This window comes from Rattus rattus, chromosome 11 (genome assembly GCF_011064425.1).
Source record: "Rattus rattus isolate New Zealand chromosome 11, Rrattus_CSIRO_v1, whole genome shotgun sequence".
NCBI classification, from domain to species: domain Eukaryota; kingdom Metazoa; phylum Chordata; class Mammalia; order Rodentia; family Muridae; genus Rattus; species Rattus rattus.
This window is the reverse complement of record NC_046164.1, coordinates 18,959,798-18,980,042: the sequence shown is the minus strand read 5'-3', so window position 1 is coordinate 18,980,042 and position 20,245 is coordinate 18,959,798. Positions and strand designations below refer to the sequence as shown.

At 36.2% G+C, this 20,245-nt stretch overlaps 1 protein-coding gene across 7 annotated transcripts in view; it reads left to right on the top strand.

The window, feature by feature from the left end:
* Positions 1–2,382, top strand: part of LOC116912308 (vomeronasal type-2 receptor 116-like) — an 11,848-nt gene extending 9,466 nt beyond the window's left edge. For 2 of the 7 annotated variants that reach the window (XM_032916324.1, XM_032916325.1), the window contains 2 exons: positions 246–369; positions 1,499–2,382. In XM_032916324.1, the coding sequence (XP_032772215.1) occupies positions 246–369; positions 1,499–2,382 (1,008 nt within the window). Of the gene's footprint in view, positions 1–235; positions 370–1,495 lie in introns of all 7 variants that reach the window. The other 5 variants (XM_032916322.1, XM_032916323.1, XM_032916326.1 and 2 more) reach the window with 5 other exon arrangements.
* Positions 2,383–20,245: the final 17,863 nt, after the last annotated feature.

Here is a 20,245-nt window from a genome sequence, read left to right as displayed (position 1 = left end):
AAGAGAAATAATAAAAATAATAATAATAATAAATTATCAGAGGAATATTTATAGCCATACTTGTTAACATCCCATATATCAATCTATGGGTCATTGTATATATGATGTATACATGAACTACATATACACATATATTATATATTTATATAATATATATTATAGATACTAATATATAATTTATATAAAATGTGTATATATATGTGTGTGTGTGTGTGTGTGTGTGTGTGTGTGTGTGTGTCCCTCAGGTTCCCTCCTCCATGTGTAGTATGACATGTACTGCAGGATTCAGGAAAATTCATCAGAAACAAGCAACAGACTGCTGCTTTGATTGTGTCCAGTGCCCAGAAAACGAAGTTTCCAATGATACAGGTACATGCACACATGCAGAAAAAAAAATTGCCAAATTCCTATACCTTCTCTTTACAAACTAGAAATATGATATGACCTAGATGGAAACTAAACCCCAAAATCTCCATGTTTCAGAATTTAATTAGTTAATCAATATCAACTTCTTTCTGACCCAGTAAATAACCTGCAATATATACTACAATCAATTCCTTTCTCTTACAATATGATGGTTACTGCTTTTATATTGTGCAGAAAATGTTTGGGATAACATACACGTGTAACAATTTTTAAACAATAATTTTAGGCATAATCTATGCAAATGTTTATTCTTCTTTGATTCTATGTACAAAAAAATCTTGACTACATGATGAGTCCACAGTCTTTCCCTATATAACCCAGCTTAGTCCCTGACTAAGACCAGATGATCAGGGTAACAGTTGTTCTTTAATGATATATATTTTACCAGCTTATATGGCTTAAAGGATTAAGCATTTCCTGTCTAAGAATCAGAAGAAAGTGCAACAAGAGATAGGATAGTGCTTATCATTAATCACAGCCTAGCTAAGAAAAGAGGAATGAATATCAATATCCATAACTTTCATGCCATTATCTTCAATATCCATAATCATGGAATGTGTAGTTGGGAAATAAGATATTGTAACACAACAAGAGGGACACGCATAGGTCTATGAGGCATAAAGCTTCAAGAATGAAAATATTCCCTTATGCAAACCATATTTCTATGAGGAATTATATGTTCTGGTGCCTACGTGTAAGCAAATAAAGTACATAATGTCTTTCATCAACTGGCATCAATTAATATGTCAGCATACAACCCTTGTCTCCGAGTACTGAATTTATGGTTTGAGTTATAAAATAATCTGAGATTATGCATATTAGTATTCATCATATTTTTATTCCTTCTTTGTTTCATAAAATTTTTACATTCTGTATGATGAAGTTTCGTTCCATCACAAAGCATAGGTTAATAGACAGCAAAATAAAGTTAGTGGTCCCTAGAGCAACAAGGAAAGGAATATATTCTCCACACCAATTTATTTATTGATATATCCTCTGAATAATACAAATACACAATTATTACCTTGATAATTATAATATCTTATAAGGGTTTATTGTTGTTTGCCAGCAGATATGGAACAGTGTATGAGGTGTCGTGATGATACATATGCCAATGTAGAGCAAACTCAGTGTCTCCAAAGAGCTGTGTCATTTTTGGCTTATGAAGATCCATTAGGAATGACTTTAGTCTGCATGGCCCTGTCCTTCTCGGCCATCACAATTCTAGTACTAGTCACTTTTGTGAAGTACAAGGATACTCCCATTGTGAAAGCCAATAACCGCATTCTCAGCTACATCCTGCTCATCTCTCTAGTCTTCTGTTTTCTCTGCCCATTGCTCTTTATTGGACATCCCAACCAGGCCACCTGCATCCTGCAGCAGACCACATTTGGAGTATTTTTTACAGTGGCTGTTTCTACTGTATTGGCCAAAACAATAACTGTGCTCACAGCTTTCAAGCTAACTACTCCAGGGAGAAAAATAAGAAAGATAATGATTAAAGGGGCAGCTAACTTGCTCATTCCCATTTGTACCCTAATCCAACTTGTTCTCTGTGGAATCTGGTTAGGAACATCTCCTCCTTTTATTGACAGAGATATGCAATCTGAACATGGGAAGACCATCATTATTTGCAACAAAGGCTCAGTCATTGCCTTCCACTTTGTCTTGGGATATTTGGGCTCCTTGGCTCTAGGGAGCTTCACTGTGGCTTTCTTGGCTAGGAATCTTCCTGACAGATTCAATGAAGCCAAGTTCCTAACATTCAGCATGTTGGTGTTCTACAGTGTCTGGATCACCTTCCTCCCTGTGTACCACAGCACCAGGGGGAAGGTTATGGTAGTTGTGGAGGTCTTCTCCATCTTGGCTTCTAGTGCAGGGTTACTAGGGTGTATCTTTGTCCCAAAGTGTTATGTTCTTTTCATTCGACCAGATTTAAATTTTTGTCAGAAGTGAAAACATAAATTGCTTCATCAAATGTTTTATACTTTTAAAATATTAGATGATATTCAATATCTCTGTTTTGCTTTGTCTTAACAAATGTACTCCAAAATCATAAAACTATGTTAAGTAATACCTAGAAAGTATTTGTATCACAGGGCAGCACTGCCTAAAGTAATCCCAATTTTTAAGTTCTCACAAACCTAAACATATTGAGAACAGGAAATATCCATTGAGGGTAGGCTACTATCACTTTGATATGTAAATATGTGTTTAAGGGATGTTCTTATTTAAGGATTAGGATAAGGTGACCCTGCTGCTTGTGCACAGTGCCACCTCTAAGCAAGTTTTCCTGGGAGTTATAAGGAAGAAGGTTGTAGATAGGGTGGACACAAAACCAGTAATCTGCATTATTCCATGGACTCTCATTGAGTTCCTGCATCCATGTTCTTGTCTCGGCTTCATTCAATTAAATGTGACCAAGGAACATAGGGAAATAACACTTTTCTCATATATCACTTTTGACCATGGTGTTTTGTTATAGCAACAGAAACTAAGACATCAGCAAATTGGTAAATTGCCTTAGTTTGGATTTGAAATGTCATAGGATTCTGATGCAATAAAAGGCATTGATTTGAAAAGAGAAACAAGATTAAATTTTAGTAGAGTGTGTAGCATCATTTCCCAATGAATATTGTTGATGGCCATCACAGAGGCCTGAGATATAGAAATAGCTTCCTAATATACTATGAAGATACTTAGACTATTAAATAACATACTAAGAAGAGTACAGTATATGGAAAGGACTGTGGGGTTCAGATTGTTCCTGCTCTATAAGGCTCTTGAACTTTATATGAAAATACACCATTTCATTATGAAATGTGTTTCATTCAGCAAGTAAAATCGGTAATGAAAATAATGTAATATACAATACCTTTATCACAGTTAGGTCAGTGAAGTATAAGAACATATAAATCACTTTACATGAGATATCAAATTGCGCATTTTGTCAAAATAGGAGTAACTAAAGATTATTCAGTTTTATATTACATACACAAAGATACATATATAAAAACATACACATTACTATTTTTGAACATTAGTTTGTGAAGTACAGTGTCATTTTTTTCAAAATAATGTTTTTTGCTTTTTTTTAAAACTGTTACTTGGTAGTTTATTTTTGAGAGTGTATTTTAATTGTTTTTTTCTTTATATGTCCTGATTCCAACATACCATTTGTACCTCTCCTTGCACTCCTAAAGTGCACATGAGCTCTTACATCATTAAATATTACTGAATGTATATATGCATATTTATAATATATATATATATACACATTTTGAAATATAAACTGTAGTGGCCATGTAAAATTGCATACATTTATGTTCTGATGGCTCATTATTTGGCACTATATAACCATTTCTGTTCCCTTCCCTTGCAATGACAACATCTCCTATTCCCCTATTTACAGTTTTCTGTAAATTGTTGTATAGGCTACAAGCTTTGCAAGTTTACTTCATTCCATACTGACATGCACAGTGTAATGATTTTTTCTCAGATTGTATTTTTAAAGTCATATTCCCAGGACTGTTTGTTCCAACTATGCCGTTTTTAGATAATTTTTGTTCACAGCCAACTTTCTCATCCTTTGACTCTCAAGATCTTTCCTACCAACTTCTTCCCTAATCCCACTAATTTTGTGTTTGTTTGATTGTTTGTTTTGTTTTTTTATGATTTTGTTTTTGTTTTTGTTTTTGTTTTTTTGTTTTGGATGAGGGAAAATTTTGTAAGAGGATACATTCATCTTTATTGCCTTGATTCTGGTAGCATGTAGTGTAATTTCTACCAATTCGAATTCTAGTCTTTAGAGGTAAAACTTCTAGTTGGCGACCACCACACCTCCTACACTCCATATATAAGACATGCAGTCTCCATTTTCTGCACACTGTCACACTTCCCTGGCTGTGAAGTATGTTTGTTAGTCTGATAAAACACTGTGTCAAATAACTTTTTCAGGAATTATACTTGATTACTGAGCACATAATCACCAAAGATCAACTTTTGATAAGCATTTATATGGTATGCAAGTATTTTCAAATCCTTTGCCCATTTTTTAAATCCACATGTTCTTTCCCCAGATGTTTTTTTGCCAAGTTCTTTTTTTTTAATTTAATTTAACTTTTTAATTTCTTGTGAATTTCACATCATATATCTCCACAGGTTAATTTGATAAAGCATATGCAAAATATCACCTTGATAAAAATTAGAGTTCCTTGTGAGAAGGGAATGTGAACATGATTTTAGGGTGTTTCTTTGATTATGATCAATGTATCAGGACCAAACTAAATGTAAGCAATGCTATCCTTGACATTTCAGTCCTGGCCAGTATAGAAAAGCAGACTGAGCAAACCAGTAATTTTTTTGTCCTCCTTTAGTTTGTGCTTAGGTTTTCCCTATACCAGACTATAAACAGGAATCCAAATGAACCCTAAAATTCCCCAAGTTGTTTTGATTAGTGTTTTAGCACAGCAACAGAAATCAAATGGTAAGTTGTTGCCAAATTTGATACAAATCAAGGACTGAGTCTTAAGTACAAAACAAAATTATTGAAGTGTTTTCTTAAGTAATTGCTTTATAATGAAAACAAAATGCCAGGCATGGTGGCACATAATAGTAATATTCTCAATTCAAAGGATTGGGCAACAATGGATTATAAGAAACAAAGTCAAAATCAGGCTGTGTGATGCTAGATCTTATCTGGTATATATAAGCATCTGTACCTTTAATAAGAATAGAAATATCAAATGTTCTCTCTTTGGAGCTGGAGAGATACTTTGTTAATTAAGGGAATTTTGTTCCCAGGCTCACAAGTGCCTATGAATACATCTCTTTGGTTTTCATTGTCCTCCTTTGTCGTTCTGCACTCATGGACATATGAGTCTCTCCAGCACACAGAGATGATTTAAAATAAATGGGAAAACAAAACAAAAGACAACAAAAATACTTTGAAATTTTTCTCAAATTTATTTTTTTCTCCTAAGTGAAGGTATTTTATCCTATTTTAGGCTCAAATTCAAGAAATCATTCTAGTCCTGAACATATGGCGGCATGTAACTGCACACTTCACTTCACAGATGTATTTTCTAATGTGGACAAGCAATCCTTCATATAAAGCACATAACAAGTAAAACTGCAGCAGTCACAATCACATAAATGTTCTCTGGGAAACTGGGTGGAGTTGCTGCCAAATGCCTGTAATCTCGTTAAGAAGAAGGCATGTGGGAGGCCTATAAGTTAATCAAAGGCATCTTCTTCTACACACTGACCTTATGAGTAACATGAGTGATGAGAGAATATTTTACAAGTAATAACAATGTTTCTCTCAATTTTAAAAGTTTCATTTGCCTATGGTGAATGTTGGCTAGAAAGCTTGGTGGCTTGTAGAATCTTCTGGAAACAACACAATCACTCGTTCTCTCAGTCGAGAGTACTGGTATAAGAGACAAAAAAACACCACAAATCTTTCTAATAAACTCCATCTTCTAGGCTTCTTGTTTCTCACTTTCTTCTTGGTGTCATGTCTCAGAATTATTAATTCTTTTGTAAACTGTCAAGTTAGATTAAAGATTTTGGCAAGATGCTTTAAAACACCAATTTTCAACCAGAGAAACAAATAATGCTATTAAAAAGAGATTACATAGCTAAACAAATGCAATGTTCAATATCCTTAGTCATCATGGAAATGCAAATCAAAACAACCCTGAGATTCCACCTCACATCAGACAGAATGGCTAAGAGTAAAAACTCAAGTGACTGCAGATGGTGGCAAGGATGTGGAGATAAAGGAACTCTCCTCCATTTTTGGTGAGATTGCAAGCTGCTACAAGCACTTGGAAACCACTCTGGTGGTTCTTTAGAAAATTGGGCATAGTAATACCTGAAGGCCCATTTATACTAATACTAAGCACCCAAAAGGTGCTCCAACATATAACAAGGACACATGCTCCTCTGTGTTCTTAGTAGCCTTATTTATAATATCCAGAAGCTGGAAAAAACCCATATGCCCTTCAACAGAAGAATTAATACAGAAAATGTGATACATTTACACAATGAACAGAAACAAATTCACGTCTGTATGAATTTCATTTCTCACTTTAGATTTGAGCACAACAGTTCAATCTACTCATGAATCATGTGCTGAACAATGTTATGCCTAAAATATAAAATTTACTTTTGGTTTATTGATATAGCTCAATGATATTCGTATAGCTAGAGTACATATAGTTTATGTTTGCAAAATACATGCCTATATATCTTTGTGAGTACATTTGTGCAGTACTCAAAAGACAGCTTCAACTGACATTTTTATGCTTTAACATATTAGAAACAAGATGGGTATTTCTTATTACATATTACATACTGGCTGGTCACAAGACACTAGGTATTGTTCTGATTCCTCACAAAGCCACAGGCACAATGTGATTTCAAAGGTACATGGCAGTATTCTTTTTTGAGGGTTTTTAAGAACTGGAAAACATTAATGCTTGTAAACATACATGTTTATTTGGACATAGAAAATATTTCTTATTATCTGAACTTAAGGATCAAATTTAACTTTTCAAAGATATGGAATATTCATGTTTTCAGGTGGACTTGAATATAGGACCAAGAAAGGGCATGCTTACACATATGCATAAGTACTATGATATGGAGCATTACCTGAGAGAGAAAGAAACTACGACCCAAAACTTTTCCAAAAAATATAGTCTTTGCAGTCATTGTAAAGTGATCCATTGCAATCTAACTTATTTCCAGGAAAAACTAATCATCAAATAATTTAATTGGTTAAATTTAAAAACCAAGTGAGTTTGCATCAGCACTTCCTTGCTATGACCCTATAGTCTTTCCCTGAGCAAAAATGGAGAAGATCAATCTTCAGAATTTCTACCCAAGAGAGCATTCACCTGTGTCATTTGAAACCTCATTCTCACAGCAAGGGGAATAGTCAAAGCAGCAGGCTCTTACTCTCTCCTTATGCAATATTTTTTATATAGAGGAATGGAAACCAACATGCATATAGTGTTAGGAATCTGTAGATAATGAAGTCAGTATTGGCAACTAATAGGGAATTACTATTTACCTGTAACTTTAATAGTTATAGTGCTTATCATGATCATGGAGTGAGGCATTTCTCTAGAGCTACAATGAGAATAAGGTAATAATTCAAAAATACATTGTCCACTTTGATACATATGTCTATTTCAGAAAAACAGAATTAAAATCTCATCTCATGAAGATTATAGAGGCCTTTAAGGAGGGTATAAATACCTTCCTTAAAGACCAGGAACTCAAAGGCAAACAAGTAGAAGACCTTAATGGGCTTGACGAAAGACAAGAAAATACAATCAAACAAGTGATGGAATTTTACAAAATGGTCCAAGAACAAAAAAATGGAAAGAGTAACAATTAAGAAATCATAAATAGAAGCAATCCTGGTGATGGAAATTTAGAAAAGAAACCAGAAACTACAGATACAAGAAATGGAGCAAATCTCTGGGATAGAAGATCTTGACACAATGGTCAATAAAAATACAAAGTGTAAAAAGATCCTAACCAAACCTCACTGATCCCGGCCCACAGCTCCCTGCTCCCAAACCCCATGGAGTGAGAGCTGATCGCCCAGAACTGTAGGCAGTACTGAGACTGAAGGGCAGGAGAGACCTCCAGTACTGCACACCTTTGCCCACATACCTAGCCCAAGAGGAAACTATATAGGGCCTCTGGGAACAGGAAGATAGAGGCACTCAAGCTATAGGAGCCCTGTGGCCCAGACTGCACACAGATCTAAAGGGACCCGGTCAAACAGCTCGCTGCAACCAATTCCCATGGGAGGGAGAGCTAGACATTCAGAGGGGCAGACACGTCCAGGAAACCAGAGAAGACTACTCTCTGCCCACATTTCGAATCTAGAGGAAAACCCCTAGTGCCATCTGGGCCCCCTGTGCACAGGGACACCGGAGAAGGAGGGCAGGCCCTTCTGGTTACTGCCCTCATGGAGAGCTGAAAATCAGCCCCAAGGAGTGACTTCATGCCTGAGACCAGAAGTAAGACCAACTTTGTGCTCCAAGTAACCTGTCTGGTGGACTCAGGATACATGCCCACAGGAACAGCTGAAAGTCAATAGACAGGAACAACTACATGCCTAAAACCAGAACACTCTGTTCCCATAACTGGCTGAAAGAAAACGGAAAACAGGTCTACAGTACTCCTGATACACAGGCCTATAGGACAGTCTAGCAGCTGTCAGAAATAGCAGAACAAGGTAACACCAGAGACACCCTGATGGCGAGACGCTAGCACATGAACACAACAAACAGAAACCAGGACTACATGGCATGATCAGAGCCTAACTCTATCACTAAAACAAACACTGAGTATCCAAACACACCAGAAAAGCAAGTTCTAGATTTAGAATCACATTTGATCATGATGACGGAGGACTTTAAGAAAGACATAAAGAACTCCCTTAGAGAAATGTAGGAAGACACAAGTAAACAAATAGAAGCCTTTAGAGAGGAAACACAAAAGTCCCCGAAAGAATTACAGGAAAACACAAACAGGTGGAGGAATTGAAAATGGAAATAGAAACAATAAAGAAAGCACAAAGGGAGACAACCCTGTATATAGAAAACCAAAGGAGGAGACAAGAGAGCCGTAGATACAAGCTTCACCAACAGAATACAAGAGATAGAAGAGAGAATCTTGGGAGCAGAAGATTCCATAGAAATCGTCAACACAGCTGTCAAAGATAATGGAAAATGGAAAAAGCTACTGGCCCAAAACATACATGAAATCCAGGACACAATGAGAAGATCAAACCTAAGGATAATAAGTATAGAAGAGAGTGAAGACTCCCAACAGAAAGGACCAGCAAATATCTTCAACAAAATCAGAGAAGAAAACTTCCCTAACCTAAAAAAAAGGGATGCCCATAAACATACAAGAAGCCTACAGAACTCCAAATAGATTGGACCAGAAAAGAAACTCCTCCTCACACATAATAGTCAAAACAACAAATGCACAAAACAAAAAAAGAATATTAAAAGCAGTAAGGGTCAAGGAACATATAGAGTCAGACCTGTCAGAATTACACCAGACTTCTCACCAGAGAATATGAAAGACAGAGGATCCTGGACAGATATCATACAGACCCTAAGAGAAAACAAATGCCAGCCCAGGTTACTGTATCCAGCAAAACTCTCAATTAACATAGATGGAGAAACCAAGATATTCCATGACAAAAACCAAATTTACAAATCCAGCCCTACAAAAGATAATAAAAGGCAAAGCCCAACAGAAAGAGGCAAGCTACAACATAGAAAAAGCAAGAAACTAATCGATTTTCAACAAAACAAAGAGAAGACAAGCACACAAACATAATCTCACCTCCAAATACGAAGATAACAGGAAGAAACAATCACTATTCCTTAATATGTCTCAACATCAATGGACTCAATTCCCCAATAAAAGACACAAATTAACAAACTGGATATGCAATGAGGACCCAGTACTTTGCTGCCTACAGGAAACACACCTCAGAAACAAAGACAGATACTACCTCAGAGTAAATGACAGGAAAACAACTTTCCAAGCAAATGGTCTGAAAAAGCAAGATGGAGTAGCCATTCTAATATCAAATAAAATCGATATTTTACCATAAGTCATCAAAAAAGATAAGCAAGGATACATCACATTTATCAAAGAAAAAAATCCAAGATGAACTCTCAATGCTAAATATCTATGCTCCAAATACAAGGGCACCTACATACATGAAAGGAGCCTTAGTAAAGTTCATAGCACACATTGCACATCACAAAATAGTAGTAGAAGGTTTCAAGATCCCACTCTCATCAATGGACAGATCATGGAAACAGAAATTAAACAGAGACATAGACAGACTAAGTGAAGTCATGAACCAAATGGACTTAACACATATTTATAGAACATTCTATCCTAAAACAAAAAGATATACCTTCTTCTCACCAACTCATGGTACTTTCTCCAAAACTGACCATATAATCAGGCACAAACAGGCCTCAACAGATACAGAAAAATAGAAACAATCCCAAGCGTCTTATAACACTTCCACAGGCTAAAGCTGGTCTTCAATAACAATAAGGAAAGAATTCACACATATACATGGAAGTTGAACAATGCTCTACTCAATGTTAACCTAGTCAAGGAAAATATAAAGAAAGAAATTAACGACTTCTTAGAATGTAATGAAAATGAAGGTACAACATACGCAAACATGTGGGACACAATGAAAGCTGTGCTAAGAAGAACATTCATAGCTCTGAGTGCCTGCAGAAGGAAACAGGAGAGAGCATTTATCTGCAGCTTGAGAGCACACCTAAAAGCTCTAGAACAAAAAGAAGCAAATACATCCAGGAGGAGTAGAAGGTAGAAAATAATCAAACTCAGTGCTGAAATCAAGGAAGTAGGAACAAAAAGGACTATACAAAGAATCAATAGAACCAAAGCTGGTTCTATGAGAAAATCAACATGAAAGATAAACCCTTAGCCAGACTAACCAGAGGACACAGAGAATGTGTTCAAATTAACAAAAGCAGAAATGAAAGGGAGATATAACAACAGAATCGGAAGAAATTCAAAAAAATCTTCAGATCCTACTACAAAAGCCTATATTCAACAAAACTTGAAAATATGGAGGAAATTGACATCTTCCTAGACAGATACTACATACTGAAGATAAATAAGGAACAGGTAAACCATTTAAACAAACCAATAGCTCCTAAAGAAATAGAAGCAGGCAATAAAAGTCTCCCGACCAGGTTCAGATGGGTTCAGGGCAGAATTCTATCAGACCTTCATAGAAGACCTCATACCAATACTATCCAAAATATTCCACAAAATTGAAACAGACAGAGCACTACCGAATTCCTTCTATGAAGCCAGATTTACTCTTAACTTAAACCACACAAAGACCCAACAAAGAAAGAGAACTTCAAACCAATATCCCTTACAAATACTAACGCAAAAATATTCAATAAAATTCTTGCAAATGAATCCAAGAGCACATCAAAGCAATCATCCATCATGATGAAGTAGGCTTCAACCCAGGTATGGAGGGATAGTTTAATATACAGAAAAACATTAACGTAATCCACTATATAAACAAACTGAAAGATAAAAACCACATGATCATTTCATTAGATGCTGAGAAAGCATTTGACAAAATTCAACACCCCTTCATGATAAAAGTCCTGGAAAGAATAGGAATTCATGGCCCATACCTAAACATAGTGAAAGCCATATGCGGCAAACAATTAGCTAACATTAAATTAAATGGAGAGAAACTTAAAGGAAACCCACTAAAATGAAGGACTAGACAAGGCTGCCCACTCTCTCCCTACTTATTCAATATAGTTCTCAAAGTCCTACCCAGAGAAATCAGAGAGTGAAAGGAGATTAAAGGGATACAGATTGGAAAGGAAGAAGTCAAAATATCACTATTTGCAGATGATATGATAGTATATTTAAGTGATTCCAAAAGATCCACCAGAGAACTGCTAAACCTGATAAACACCTTCAGCAAAGTGTGTGGGTATAAAATTAACTCAAATAAATCAGTAGCCTTCCTCTACATAAAAGAGAAACAAGCTGAGAGAGAAATAAAAGAAACAACACCTTTCATAATACTCCCAAATTATATAAAATAACTCAATGTGACTTTAACCAAGCAAGTGAAAGATCTGTATCATAAAAACTTCAGGCCTCTGAAGAAAAAAAGAAGAAGACCTCAGAAGATGGAAAGATCTCCCATGCATGGATTGGCAGGGTCAATATAGTAAAAATGGCCATTTTACCAAAGGTGATCTACAGATTCAATGCAATCCCCATCAAAATACTAATCCAATTCTTTAGAGAGTTAGACAGAACAATTTCCAAATTCATCTGGAATAACAAAAAACCCGAGAGAGCTAAACATATCCTCAACAATAAAAGGACTTCGGGTAGAATCACTATCCCTGAACTCAAGCAGTATTACAGAGCAATATTGATTAAAAAAGAAACTGTATGGTATGGGTACAGAGACAGACAGATAGACCAGTGGAGTAGAACTGAAAACCCAGAAATGAACCCACACAGCTATGATCACTTGATTTTTGACAAGGGAGCCAAAACCATCCAATGGAAAAGAAGAAAGCATTTTCAGCAAATGGTGCTGGTTCAACTGGAGGTCAGCATGTAGAAGAATGCAGATCTATCCATTCTTATCACCCTGCACAAAGCTTAAGTTCAAGTGGATCAAGGACCTCCACATCAAACCAGATACACTCAAACTAATAGAAGAAAAATTGGGGAAGCATCTTGAACACATGGGCACTGGAGAAAATTTCCTGAACAAAACACCAATGGCTTATGCTCTAAGATCAAGAATCCACAAATGGGATCTCATAAAACTACAAAGCTTTCATAAGGCAAAGGGCACTGTTATTAGGACAAAATGGCAACCAACAAATTGGGAAAAGATCTTCCCCAATCCTACAACTGATAGAGAGCTTATATCCAAAATATAAAAAGAACTCATGAAGTTAGATTGCAGGGAGACAAATAACCCTATTAAAAAATGGAGTTCATGAGAACAGGACCCCCGTTGAAGGAATCAGAGAAAGAACTGGAAGAGCTTGAAGGGGCTTGAGACCCCATATGAACAACAATGCCAAGCAACCAGAACTTCCAGGGACTAAGCCACTACCTAAAGACTATACATGGACTGACCCTGGACTCTGACCTCATAGGTAGCAGTGAATATCCTAGTAAGATCATCAGTGGAAGGGGAAGCCCTTGGTCCTGCTAAGACTGAACCCCAGTGAACTAGATTGTTGGGGGGAGGGTGGCAATGGGGGTAGGATGGCGAGGGGAACACCCATAAAGAAGGGGAGGGGGAGGGATTAGAGGGATGTTGGCCTGGAAACCGGGAAAGGGAATAACACTCGAAATGTAAATAAGAAATACTCAAGTTAATAAAAAAATGGAGTTCAAAGCTAAACAAAGAATTCACAGTTGAGGAATTCTGAATTGCTGTGAAGCACCTAAAGAAATGTTCAACATCTTTAGTCATGAGGGAAATGCAAATCAAAACAACCCTGATATTCTACCTCACACCAGTCAGAAATGGTTAAGGTAAAAAATTCTGGTGAGAGCAGATACTGGTGAGGATGAGAAGAAAGAGGAACACTCCTTCATTGTTGGTGGGATTGCAGACTGGTACAACCCTTCTGGAAATCAGTCTGGAGGTTCCGCAGAAAATTGGACATTGAACTACCTGAGGACCCATCTATACCTCTCTTGGGCACATACCCAAAAGATGCTCCAACATACAACAAAACACATGCTCCACTCTGTTCATAGCAGCCTTATTTATAATAGCCAGAATCTGGAAAGAACCCAGATGCCTTTCAACAGAGGAATGGATACAGAAAATGTGGTACATCTACACAATGGTACACTACTCAGCTATCAAAACCAATGACTTTATGAAATTCATAGGCAAATGGATGGAACTGGAATATATCATCCTGAGTGAGGTAACCCAATCACAGAAAAGCACACATGGTATGCACGCATTGATAAGTGGATATTAGCCCAAATGCTCGAATTACCCTAGATGCACAGAACACATGAAACTCAAGAAGGGTGACCAAAATGCAGATCCTTCACTCCTTCTTTAAAAGGAGAACAAGGATACCCTTGGGCGGGGATAGGGAGGCAAAGTTAAAATAGAGGCTGAAGGAATGCCCATTCAGGACCACATGTTGCCCATACATATATAGCCACCAAAACAGATAAGATGGATGAAGCAAAGAAGTTCAGGCTGACAGGAACCGGATGTAGATCTCTCCTGAATACAGCCAGAATACAGCAAATACATAGGCGAATGCCAGCAGCAAACCACTCAGCTGAGAACGGGACCCTCATTGAAGGAATCAGAGAAAGGACTAAAAGAGCTTGAAGGGGCTTGAGACCCCATATGAACAACAATGTCAACCAACCAGAGCTTCCAGGGACTAAGCCACTACCCAAAGACTACACATGGACTGACTCTGGGGTCCAGCTGCATAGGTAGCAATGAATAGCCTAGTTAGAGCACCAGTGGAAGGGGAAGCCCTTGGTCCTGCCAAGACTAGACCCCCAGTGTACGGTGTTCTTGGGGGGAGGGTGGCAATGAGGTGAGGATTGGGAGGAGAACACCCCATATAGAAGGGTAGGATGAAGGGTTAGGAAGATGTTGGCATGGAAACTGGGAAAGGGAATAACATTTTAAATGTAAATAAATATCCAATTTAATAAAGATGAAAAAATATACAAAATTTTCCCAAACAAAATGCAATAAAATAAAGGTCACAAACATTCATTGACTTTTTGGTGTGTTTGGTGTGAGAGATGTTGTCAATTTTACTGAATTGTGATTTATATACCAAGTGAGACTCCATTGAATATTATTGACTTCTTTACTTGTTTCTAACAGTTTGCTTACACATTTAGTACTTACAAAGAATCCCTTTGCCTAGAAAGCAGGGGTGTGATATTGCACAAGCAAAACCAAGTCACACAATCTAACATCATTTCTTGGTTGGAATTTAACCAGATGAATGCCATCTATTTAATCAAGGGAGATAGATACATCGAGTGGACAAGAAAGACTTAACACTGAAGGAAATTAATGGAAAGACCACCAAGTAGCATATACTTATTAAGCAGTTGTGTACATACAGAGATGTACTAAGGAACAAGCTGCTACAAGTATACTCCTGGGAGAGAAATAAAATTTATCAGAATGAACTGGAACCTACACAATTTTCCATATATAAAACTATACAAAATTATCTCATTAGTTCTTATTTTAAAAAACTTCAAATGAAACTCTTCAATTTGGTTTTGAGAAATTAGATCTTCAGAGAATGTTGTTGAGGTTCAGTCCAGTAGAAGACACAAAGGTGGTTAAAGAACTCAATTTCTAAAAATTTTCCCTTTCTTTAGCTTCCCCGTTGTCAATGTCACTATTATTAGAAATACTATTATTGATTATGTGACATTTACAATATGAATCCAAGTTCCCTTTTAAAATGCTTTTCCTTACTTAGTATGATAGAATTTTTCAAATTCACAGGGTAGATTAAAAAGTTGATCTCAACTACAAGGCCATTGTGGGCTCAAAATGAAAAGTATAAAATTTCTATCTTTTAATTTACCCTCCTTACAAGCTCAGGATTTCCACTATTCTAGTCAATTCAAATTTATGTCATTCTTCTACCATAATCCCTTCTCAAACGGAGGCTTCATTTTACTTAGGTGAGGAAATATTAGTAAATGAGTGTACTATAGCTCCTAACAATTTCTGCATTGTTTAAAATCATCATAGGAGGCAACAATGACAATAATCTTTTGTTGTAAACTAGTGACTAATGTTCAATTCTGCAGTACTGCCTAGCACACTGTATAAACATTTTCTGTGTACTTCTAAAGGCAAAGCTGTTAGACATATAAGGAGCAATTAAAATTATAAAACCTAATATAGATATAAGAATATGATGTATCTCTAAAATTTTGCTGAGTGCCTGCATCTTCTCATATCAAAATGACTAGTACTTGCTTTGGGATAAAAATCCACCCTAGCAGCTCTAAACTAGAGACCAAGACGTATAAGACCACCACAGCCACTATGACCATCCCCTAGGTACTATGGTACACAGGGAGGAAGGTGATTTAGACACTGTAGAACAGTGTCATGATAAAATTCAGGAACTCATCTTCTTTGTGTCTGTCATGGAGTTCAATGATATTTGTATAGTATGAGCACCTATAGGTTTGTGTTTCTGAAATACATGTGTTTGTATCTTTGTGAGTACATTTATGCAATAGTCAAAAGACATCTTCCAGTGACATCCTTACACTTTACCGTATTTGAATCATGATTAGTTGTGCTCACTACATATTACATGCTAGCTGGCCAAAGACATTAGGTATTATCCTGATTTCTCACAAAGCCTTATGCACAATGTGATTACCGAGGTATTCTGCATCATTCTTGTTTATGAGGGTTTTTAGGAAATGACAGACATTATTGCATGTAAACACACATATTTCTTTGGACATAGAAAATATTTATTATCTGAACTTAAGTTAAAGATCAAATTTAACACTAGGAGATATGGAATATTCATATTTTCAATGAGCTTGAATGTAGGAGCAAGGAAGAGCATGCTTACACATATGAATAAGTAATATGACATGGGACATTACCTGAGGGAAAAAGCAGTTTTGGTTCTGATTCTTTGGCCCAAAACTTTCCCGGAAAATATAGTCTTCACAGACATTGGAAAGTTTTCCATATATGCAGTCTAACAGTTATTTCCAGGGAAAAAAACCTACCCATCAAACAATTTAATTGATTAAATTTAAGAACCAAGTGAGTTTCCATTATCACTTGTTTTCTATGACCCCATAGTATTTTAATGAGCAAAGAGAGAGAAGATGATCAGTCTTCAGAATTTCTTTCAAAGAGAACATTCACCTGTGTTATTTGAAACCTCACAGCAAGGGAACAGTCAAAGCAGCAGTCTCAAACTCTCTCCTGATGTAAATTTTTGTATCCAAGAGGGCAAGCCACATGCATATAGTGGTAGGAATCTGTGGATATAAAATTCGGTCTTGGTAACTAATAAGGAATGCACTACTTATCATTATCTTTAATAGTTTTAGCTCTTATACTATTCATGGACTTAGGTATTTCTATAGAGCTACAATAAGAATAATGTCATAATTCAGTCCCCAGCTCCTAAAAAAAGAAAAGAAAAAAAAAAGAATAATGTCATAATTCCTAAAATATATTATTTGCCTTGATACATATGTCTATTTTAGAAAAACAGAATTATTAAAAACACATTTCATTAAGATGATAGAGGCCTTTAAGCAGGATATAAATACCTCCCTTAAAGACCAGGAACCAAAAGTGAACAGGTAGAAGCCATTAATAAGGAAACAAATCCCTTGAAGAAAGACAAGAAAATACAATCAAACAAATGATGGATTTTAACAAAATGATCCAAGACCTAAAAATGAAAATAGAAACAATTAAGAAACCATAAATGGAGACAACCCTGGTGATGGAAACCTACAAAAGACCAGAAACTACAGATGCAAGCATCACCAACAGAATACAAGAAATGGAAGAGAATCTTTGGCATAGAAGATACCATAGAAAATATTGACACATTAGTCAATAAAAAATACAAAGTGTAAAAAGTTCCTAACCCAAAACAAAAGGAAATTTGGGACACAATAAAAAAAAAACCTAAGAATTATAGGAATAGAAGAGGATGAAGGCTCCCAGTTTAAAAGACCTGAAAATATCTTCAACAAAATCATAGAAGAAAACTTCCCTAATCTAAAGAAAGGGATTGCTACAAACAGCCTAAAGAACATCAGATAGTTTGGACCTGAAAAGAAAAGCCTATAATCAAAACTCTAGATATATAGAATCAAGAAAGAATATTACATAATGTAAGGAAAAGGAGGCAAGTAAGATAAAATGTGGATTTATCAGAATTATACCTGACTTCTCAACAGAGACCCTAAAAGCCAGAAAATCCTGTACAGATGTGATCCAGACCATAAGAGAACACAAAAACCAGCCCTCAGTTTGTATTTTCTTTATTGTCTTTATTTCCACTTTCAGGTCATGCACAGTTTTATTTATTTTCTTCGGTTTTTATTGTATTTTCCCGAATAGCTTTAAAGACTGATATGTTTCCTCTTTAAATAGGTGAATTAATTAAATTGAATATTCTTGTTTCTTTTGGGATTTATTTCTTCTCTTTAAGTATCACTATCATCATTTTTAGTTCTATTTATTAGTGTGCAAATTTGACAATTTTTTATCTAAAGGCTGTATGATATAGTCCATTGAGTATTTGTACACTTTTTAATTTTTATTAGTTATTTTTTTCATTTAAATTCTATATGTTGCCACACTCCTTTTCCTCATCCCAGTGTTTTTCTTTCCATTCCCCCTCCCATTTGCCTCAGAGAGTGTGCTCCCCAATCCTGCCCTTCACTGGGGCCTTAATGCTCAACAGGATTAAATGTATCCTCTCCAACTAAGGCCATGTACTCCCAGAGACCACGCCTCTATCATATTTATAAGATTGAGCTTCAGTTTTATTAGGCTATCCTGGATTGTATCCTGTAAAAGGGTTGCTATATTCTGAAGGTTTCATATTGCCCTGACTTTTGTTGATTATGTTCTTTCAAGGAACTTTAGCCATCACAATGGATTAGGTAACCGGATATGTAGATTGCTGTCTGTAAGCAGGTGAAAGCAGGTGAAAGACAATGGTGGAGCCTCTGATTCTGCAGTGGAAAAAGAAGGCAGGCTGATACTTTTTGAGACAGGGGAGATAGGAGAGACAAGGGGAGGGAAGGAAGAAGTAGGAAGAGAAAAACAATCCACAATCTTCATGGCTTTAAATAGCCAGAGGTAGTTCTGAATATCTTATAGGACAATTTGTCTTATCTAGGTGGGCAGTTTATATCAATACCTATTGGCTCAAAGTTCATTGTGTAGACATTTTGTGAGGTGAGATTTAATTACATAAATCTGACTGATAAATTAAAAGCCTCTGGAATTTTGATTTTACCAGGTTACAGGGATATATGATAGCTAGCCATAGGGAGCGAGAATGTGAGCAGAGAGTCTGCCAGGGCGAGAACATGATTCAGGGGCTACAGATTCATTGAAAGTGGGCAGAGATATGTCAGAAGAATGGATATCTTCCTGGGGTAACAGGCTGTTCAGGACAGCTTGACTTCCTCCAGAGGACTCAGTCAACAGGGACATTGGGTGAGGAATAGAAAGATTACCTGCATGGTTCAGGTTGATCAAATCTGATGAATTTGGGAGGAGAAGTGACAGTTGAAGTCTATTAACAATCTTTAAACAATAAATTTCAGGCACAATTAATTTTGCCAGAATTAATAAGTGTTACGGCGACTTACAACTATAATCCTAGCACTTGGGAAATAGAAGCAAATAAATCAGGAGTTGAAGGTAATTTTGAGGGAGCTCTGATTACATAAGACCCTTTATTTCTTGTTTTCTTGCTAGAAAGAAAAATAATTACTTAAAAACACTTTAATTTTAGAGCTTTGAAACAGCTTCTTAGGTATTTCAGTATGCACTTATGCTTATGCAGCTCAAGAACAGGCATGGAAAAAGGCTATTACTTAGCACAATGACAGGAGTGGGAGAAGTCTATGTATAAGTTAAATCTTTATTTTGGATACAAAGCAACTAACTTGACTACATTCTCAGTTCACACTGTTTCCAGTATATTCCCCAGCTTGGTCCCTGAAATATACTAGATACTCACAGTAACAGTTTTTTTAATGAAATATATTTTAAGAACTTAGATGGCTTATAAGATGAGGCACTTGCTGTCATTAGAACAGGAGTGAAGATATCAAGATTTCATCCAAAGATGTAGTACTGCTCATCAGCAATCAGAGTGTACTTAAGGAAAAATGGATGAATGTGAATATCTGTAATCTTCATGCAAACTAGCTTGGATTATATAGTTAGGAATAAACAGACCTTACCACAATGAGGAGGGCATGTTTAAGTCTATGGACCATACAATTTTAACAATGGAAACATTCCTTTATGCAAACAATATTTTTATGAGGAATTGGGAATATAGCATACATGTCCTTTTGGGTCTCTGTTATCTCACTCAGGATGACATTTTCTAGTCCCAACTATTTGCCTGAAAAATTCACAATGTTCTTTTTT